We start from the raw sequence: 7,500 nt of genomic DNA, 5'->3' as shown, positions 1-7,500 counted from the left end.
TGTGTGTGTTCTAATTAATATATGTGTTTGTCCATCTGTGTGTTTGTGTGTGTGTGTGTGTGTTTGTTTGTTTATCTATCTGTGTGTATGTTTGTTTGTCTATTTGTGTGTGTGTTTGTTTGTCTATCTGTTTGTGTGTATGTGTGTTTGTTTCAATATATGTGTGTGTGTGTCCATATGTGTGTGTGTTTGTCCATGCGTGTGCATGTGTGTTTGTCCATATTTGTGTTTATGTGTGTGTTTGTTTGTCCATCCGTGTGTGTGTGTGTGTGTGTGTGTGTGCACGTTTAGCAATTTCATGTTGACCAATCTCATAAAGGAGCCATGTTTCTTACTTGAAGAGACCATTATTTTGCTGCAGTGTAACCTAGCTGTTTGCACCATAAAGCTGTGGAGCTTAATTAACATGTATGATTGATTACTTTATCAGTTGGTTGTGTTTTAGGTGTGGCAAGGTAAAGGTGTCGTTGCCACTGTGAGACGTATGCTGGGAGAAACTGATCCTGTTTGTTTTTTCCTCTACTATTGTATTGTGTGGATGTTAATTATTTGATATCAACTATTAGGCAAATTCTTCTCCTGGAACAATACGCGGTGACTTTGCTATTGATTTGGGAAGGTCAGTCTGTGCAAGATTATTTTATTAGTTATTTGTGTTTGTTTGTATGTATTTATGTGTAGGTGTTGTCTTGTTTGTTTGTATCTGTCTGATTATCTGCGTGCTTGCTCTTACGACTGTCTGTATGTCTTTTGGTTTGTCTGTTTTGTGTGTGTCTAACAACCCTATATACATAACACACACACACACACACACACACACACACACACACACACACACACACACACACACACACACGTGCATGTGCACACACACACACACACACAACACACACACACACACACACACACACACGTGCACGCACACTTACACACACACACACACACACACACACACACACACACACACACACACACACACCACATTACTTTGTAGTGTACATGTATGTATGTGTGTATATTTGTTTGTCAAACTTTTTATGTATTATTAGTTTTTCTATTTATAATATAACTAACGACGTTTCTGTCTTAGGAATATGGTCCATGCTAGTGATTCTGTTGAGACGGCTAAGAGAGAGATCAAATTGTGGTTCAAAGACGAGGAATTGTTTGACTGGGAGCGAGCAGTTGAATCTTCTGTTTACGAGTAATTCAGTCAGTTGGGATTGAATATGACACATAATGTGGTCAAATCAAAGAATCCTTTGATTGAGGAATTTGAATAAATTGTGTGTACGCAAATCTGTGTCGTTAGCGCGCGTTAGTAAAAGCGCCTAGCGTACTCCATAACGCCAACGTGATTTGCAACACTTGCCTTACACTCGGTGTACTTTTTACCTATAAGTTTGTATGATTTGGACACCGGGTTTAAGCCTCAATTACGCATCGGGTGAATTGCGGTCGAGGTACTACTTTTACCAAGGTCTGGGTGTACGAGGCTAGCGCGCGGTAACCCAACCCTTGCACGTGATCTTATTTGATTCGATAGATCTCTCGTTATTTGTTCTCTGTTCACTTTAATTAAGCATGTCGTGTATTATTAAAGTGTTTCCGCGGCATCGACACGTTTTAGTTTTGTTGGGGCTCCCTTTAGGGGCACGCTTAAACATGAGATTTCCGAATCACAGCAAGCGATCAGTAGGGCGTTGTCGGATGTCACACAATGTAATTAAATTAAAAAATTATTTTAATTTAAATCATGTTTGGATGCATTTTAGATTGCTTTGATGGCGGCAGAAGTTCCGGTTGATAGAATTAGGAATTTTAGTATTGTTGCTCATGTGGACCATGGAAAGAGCACACTGGCAGACAGACTGCTTGAGATTACAGGTAAAAACAATCAGAAAATGAATCTACACACACACACACACACACACACACACACACGGACACACACACACACACACACACACACACACACACACACACACACACGGACACACACACACGGACACACACACTAGTATTGATATTAATATTGGCATTAATTTATATTAATATATTATGGTGTAGGAGTGATATCAACAGACAACAAAAACCAACAAGTACTAGACAAATTGCAAGTTGAGAGAGAACGAGGCATCACAGTCAAAGCTCAAGTGCGCTCACTCTCTTCTATCGTTGTTTGCATTCATATGTCAACTTTGCATTTGATAGACGGCAACTCTATTTCACAAGCATCATGGCAGCATGTACATGTTAAACCTCATAGATACTCCTGTATGATGTGATCACAGCTGTGTGTTGTGTTAGTTTGTTGTTAACGTGTGATATGTTTGTGCTGTGCCGTAGGGTCATGTGGACTTTTCGTATGAGGTTTCTCGGTCGTTGGCTGCTTGTCAAGGTGTTGTGCTGCTAGTTGATGCTGCACAGGTTGGAGATTTAGTGCAATGTGTATTTGTGCATTTGGGTTGTTTGAGAGGAAGTGGTTTGTGATGCAGTTGGCAACAAACGATGAAAACAGACAGACAGACAGACAGACAGACAGACAGAAGATCAGCAAAATTCAATGCTACTTCTAAGACATTGTCATATTCCTAGACTTGATCATTTGGCTAGATCTGTGGAGCCTACCTTGCTATCTGAAGCTATGTCCATCCAAGATTTTCAATCTCGAAAAACATTTGTTCATCTTCTTGGTGAAACATTTGTGGATGATCAGGTCTGGAAACAAGCATGTCTCCCTATTCGTATGGGTGGATTTGGTCTAACCCCGCTATCTTCCATCGCTTGTTCTGTTTTTGTTGCTTCGTGGTCCAATACCATATCTGAGCTACCATCTTGTTTCCTACATCTGAAAGTCATCATGGACATATTCACTTGTGATGCATCTAGCCCCGTTGAACATGCTTTTCGATCATACCTTTCAACCAACAAGAAGATCTCAGATTATAAAGGAATTAAAAAGCTACAACATCAATTGTCCATTTCTAATTTCAAAGAAGATTTCCAGCACTTGGTTGATGCAGCTCCAACTGCAAGAGATGAAGCAAGGTTTCGTTCTCTTCAAGGAAAGAGCGCAGGCGCATGGTTGCATGCACTACCAACTTCATACGGTTTCGCACTCAACCCTTGCGAATTTTGCTTCGCGTGCCGTTTGAGATTGGGTCTGCCTATCACCATTTCAAAATGGGTAGAGCCTTGTAATTGCAATGCATCAATAGATGACAGTGGATACCACTTACTTACCTGCAAGACAAGGGGAGGCTCTATTTGGTCCCATGAGTCTATTGCTGGAGTGTGGTTGGAATGCCTTAGAAGTCTGCGAATTCACCATTGTCGTGAGTCAAGAAACAGGTATACTAACTCTGAATGTAGACCTGACATTATCATGTTTGATGCTGAGTCGGGTGCTAATCTTGATCTTGACATCTCATTGGCACACCCTTGGAGCTCAGATGTTTTCCCAAGCTCTGCTGAGGCAACAGGGGTTGCAGCTAATCGAAGAGAAACCAGAAAGATGGCCAAGTACGAACAACACAAACTGCCTGGAAGCTGAGTAGTCGAAGTCGTTCCACTGGTTATGGAACATTTTAGATTATGGGGAGAAGAGGCAAGAAAATTTTTGCAGAAACTGACAGCCTTTTCATCAGATGAAGCAGGAAGACCTAATGTTGCGGAATTTTTAGATTTTTGGAGAAAAAGATTCTTCGTACAATTACAGAAGTGTAATGTTAAAGTCATAGCTAAGGAACTTAGCATGTTGTGTGGTGGGTCTGAGAGGCCTGACTCTCTCAGCACCCAATTTTTTCTTCATTAGTCTTAGTTATATATAAGTGTTTTAGTTTGCTGTAATGTTAGCTTTCAATAAACATTAGTCTAGTTGTATTACTGTAGTTCTTTGCAGAATTGTATCATAGTTTGATGTAAGAAATAGATGACAGACAGACAGACAGACAGACAGACAGACAGACAGACAAATGTACAGATAGACAAACAGACAGATGGACAGACAGACAGACAGTTGGACGGACAGACAGACATACATACAGACATACAGACAGACAGATAGACAAACATACAGACAGACATACACAGAGACAGGCACACAGATACACTTGTGCATGCACACACACAAACACACACACACACACACACACACACACACACACACACACACAACACACACTCACACACACACACACACACACACACACACACACACACACACGTGCACAAGCACAGGCCATTATGTCATTGTAATTTTGTCTCTTCAAATTGTTTGTGGCCATCCATGGTGTTGTCATAACGTGTGTTGATTGAATTGCATGTGTGTGCATGTGCAGGGTGTGCAGGCTCAGACTGTGGCCAACTATCGTCTGGCTGTTGATGCCAACTTGACTGTCATTCCTGTTTTGAATAAAATTGATCTGAAGCAAGCGAATGTTGAACAGGTTACGAAGCAGTTGGTAAATCTATTCAATGTCAATCCGAATGATGTCATAGAGGTTTGTTTCAAATATTCCATTTGTTGTTGTTGTTGTTGTTGTTGTTGGTGGTGGTGGTGGTGTGTGTGTGTGTGTGTGTATTTGTTTGCATGTGAGTGTGTGTTTGTTTGTATGTGAGTATGTGTGTCTGTGTTTGTTTGTTTGTTTGTGTGTGTGTGTGTGTATGTGTGTGCACACACGTGTGTATGCATGTGTACATGTGCATGTGTGTGAGTGTGTGCATGCACGCACATGTGTATGCATGCACGTGTGTATGCATGTGTACATGTGTGTGTGTGAGTGTGTGCATGCATGCATGCATGCGTGTGTGTGTGTGTGTGTGTGTGTGTGTGTGTGTGTGTGTGTGTGTGTGCATGTGCGTGTCACTGTGTGTGTCTTCCTCTACTGCAGGTGTCAGCCAAAAGTGGACTTGGCGTCTCAAACATCCTTTCTGTTATTATTGAAAGAATTCCTGCGTATAGTCACTTGATTGCTACAATACAGCAACACTTTGTTGACATCAGTTTCTCTGTGTTGACATTTTAGACTTCAAGCCAGACAAGACGGTCATCTCAAGGCCTTGCTGTTTGATTTATGGTTTGATCATTTTAGGGGAGTAGTTTGTCTTATGGCTATTCTGGATGGTCACATTAGAGAAGGCAAGACATGTGCTCTAGTTGTGATTGGTTGATGTTACTCTCTAACATCCTGACATGTTGATTGTATTATTAGGTCTTTTCTTTTTTTTGTTGGTAATTTTTTGTGTTTGTTGTTGTTTGTTTTGCAAATTGTCTATTACTTGTTTGTTAGCTGTCTGTCTGTTTGTTTGTGTATCTGTCATTTTTCTTTCTGTTATTTTGCCTGTGTCTGTCTGTCTGTCTGTCTGTCTCTCTGTCAAGAATCATTTATTTCTTACAATCACACTATCATACATCACAGCAGAAACTACTCGACTAAAGCTAAATGCTTTATAGTGTTCATAGGTAAGTGTATACATATTTTCTGAGGCAAAAGAGACAACTAAAAGTACACTAATGATAAAAGAATTGAGTGCTGAGTGACTCGGGAATCTGACACCCACCACACAACACATTCAATTTCTTCTGAATGACCCGTGCGTTGCACTTTTGCAGCTGCACTGAAAATCGTTTACGCCAGAAGTCCACAAATTCCGGTGCGTTTGGCTGACCAACTTCGTCTGATGAGAAAGCTGCTAGCTTTCGCAAGAAGTTCCTGGCCTCTTCTCCCCATGCACCGAAATGTTCGAATACCAAGGGGATGGCTTTGAGAACTGAAGTCCCAGGGAGCTTTTGTTGGCTGTATTTTGCCGCCTTCCTATTCTCTCGTTGTTTAGCAGCGACGCCTGTTCTATCAGCAGAGCTTGGAAATGCATCCGCACTCCAAGGGTGGGCTAGAGAGATGTCCAGGTCGAGGTTGGAAGCTGATTCAGAATCGAACATGACAATGTCAGGCCTGCAATCTGAAGTGACATATCTGTTCCTTGGCTCCCGTCGATGGTGGATTTGGAGGCTCCTGTGTCTGTCTGTCTGTCTGTCTGTCTGTCTGTCTGTCTGTCTGTCTGTGTGTCTGTCTGTCTGTGTGTCTGTCTGTCTGTCTGTCTGTCTGTCTGTCTGTCTGTCTGTCTGTCTGTCTGTCTGTTTGTCTGTCTGTCTATTTTCTTTTGTTTGTGTGTGTCTGTCTGTCTGTTTGTTTGTTTGTCTGTCTTTTTTCTGTCTGTCTGTCTGTTTGTCTGTTTGTCAATACATATATTTCTTATACAAGACATTATTACAGTCTACTGTCTGTCTATCTGTCTGTCTGTCAGTCTGTCTGTCTGTCTGTCTGTCTGTCTGTCTGTCTGTCTGTCTGTCAATACATATATTTAAAATTCAACACTATTACATTCTAAATGTCCGGCGACCCTTACAGCTGCTTACTACGTAGGACGATTAATTAACTGTACGCTATAAGCAGTACAACTGTTCTTGCTAAAAGAAAGTCTACGTAGTTTTCTTGAGAGCACTTGTGCGTTGCATCTCTGGAGGCTAAGGGACAGGCAGCGTCTCCAGTATGCCCTGAACTCGCCACTGTTTGGGTGTCCATCTTCATCTACAGATAATAGGGACAGATGATGTAGAAATTGGTGGGCCTTCCATTCCCAGTGGCCATAATGCTAAAAAACCAGAGGGATGCAATTGGATGCATTTCCCATAGCATCAATCTCTTTGCTGTATTTTCCGTCTTCTGTCTGTCTGTCTGTCTGTCTGTCTGTTCATCTGTGTATCTGTCTGTCTGTCTATCCGTCTGTCTGTTTGTTTGTCTGTGTCTGTCTGTCTGTGTCTGTCTGTCTGTCTGTCTGTCTGTCTGTCAAATCTTTATATTTCATACATATGTACTATTACAAGCTATAGATATGAAAGTCCGTTATATATCAATTAGACCCACAAGGGTCTCTAAGAAATTATCAACTTAGGTTGCTGTCTGTCTGTCTGTCTGTCTGTCTGTCTGTCTCTGTCTGTTTGTCTGTCTGTCTGTCTGTCTGTCTGTCTGTCTGTTGATCTGTGTATCTGTCTGTCTGTCTGTCCGTCCGTTGATCTGTCTGTCTGTCCGTCTGTTTGTTTGTCTATCTGTTTGTCTGTCGGTTTGTCTGTCTGTCTGTCTGTCTGTCTATCCATCTCTACTTATCTATCTATCTGTCTACTCTGTCTTCAACCAATCGATTGTATCTATTTACCGATCTACATTCCCAACCATGTCAGCAAGCAGTCCAATCATTCTCTCCATGTTACCCAATTTGCATGTAGTATGATGCCATGCACACCTATGCACCAACCGTGCCACCAGTCAGCACATCACGTTCTACATCACAATCATTATCTCCCAATATTTACTTAACTAATTAATGTACAATTTGATTGTCTAGGAGATCAGATTGTGTCAGCCAGCAGTCAAAAGTTGTATACAGTTTCCAAGCTTGGCATCATGCATCCCAATGAGACTCCAACAGGAGCTTTGT

The 7,500-nt window shown here is 41.5% G+C and overlaps 3 protein-coding genes across 3 annotated transcripts in view; all 3 read left to right on the top strand.

The window, feature by feature from the left end:
- Positions 1 to 1,299, top strand: part of LOC134189745 (nucleoside diphosphate kinase-like) — a 2,209-nt gene extending 910 nt beyond the window's left edge. The window contains exons 3-5 of the mRNA XM_062658112.1: positions 446 to 505; positions 567 to 619; positions 1,091 to 1,299. Coding sequence (XP_062514096.1) covers positions 446 to 505; positions 567 to 619; positions 1,091 to 1,208 — 231 coding nt within the window. The 3' untranslated portion in view covers positions 1,209 to 1,299. The remainder of the gene's footprint in view (positions 1 to 445; positions 506 to 566; positions 620 to 1,090) is intronic.
- Positions 1,300 to 1,535: 236 nt separating this feature from the next.
- LOC134189485 (translation factor GUF1 homolog, mitochondrial-like) overlaps positions 1,536 to 7,500 on the top strand; it is a 10,572-nt gene continuing 4,607 nt past the window's right edge. The window contains exons 1-9 of the mRNA XM_062657768.1: positions 1,536 to 1,722; positions 1,776 to 1,887; positions 2,071 to 2,156; positions 2,215 to 2,277; positions 2,350 to 2,430; positions 4,344 to 4,505; positions 4,896 to 4,960; positions 5,031 to 5,143; positions 7,408 to 7,498. Coding sequence (XP_062513752.1) covers positions 1,585 to 1,722; positions 1,776 to 1,887; positions 2,071 to 2,156; positions 2,215 to 2,277; positions 2,350 to 2,430; positions 4,344 to 4,505; positions 4,896 to 4,960; positions 5,031 to 5,143; positions 7,408 to 7,498 — 911 coding nt within the window. The 5' untranslated portion in view covers positions 1,536 to 1,584. The remainder of the gene's footprint in view (positions 1,723 to 1,775; positions 1,888 to 2,070; positions 2,157 to 2,214; positions 2,278 to 2,349; positions 2,431 to 4,343; positions 4,506 to 4,895; positions 4,961 to 5,030; positions 5,144 to 7,407; positions 7,499 to 7,500) is intronic.
- Positions 2,558 to 3,885, top strand: LOC134189487 (uncharacterized). Its single transcript, XM_062657771.1, has one exon. The coding sequence runs from the start codon at positions 2,567 to 2,569 to the stop codon at positions 3,554 to 3,556; it is 990 nt and encodes a 329-aa protein (XP_062513755.1). The 5' UTR covers positions 2,558 to 2,566; the 3' UTR covers positions 3,557 to 3,885.

This window comes from Corticium candelabrum, chromosome 14 (genome assembly GCF_963422355.1).
Source record: "Corticium candelabrum chromosome 14, ooCorCand1.1, whole genome shotgun sequence".
Taxonomy (NCBI): Eukaryota; Metazoa; Porifera; class Homoscleromorpha; order Homosclerophorida; family Plakinidae; genus Corticium; species Corticium candelabrum.
This window is presented reverse-complemented; position numbering and strand designations above follow the sequence as displayed.

Coding starts and splice junctions, on each gene's coding strand:
- LOC134189487 (XM_062657771.1), top strand. CDS start 2,567: ATGCTACTTCTAAGACATTGTCATATTCCTAGACTTGATCATTTGGCT.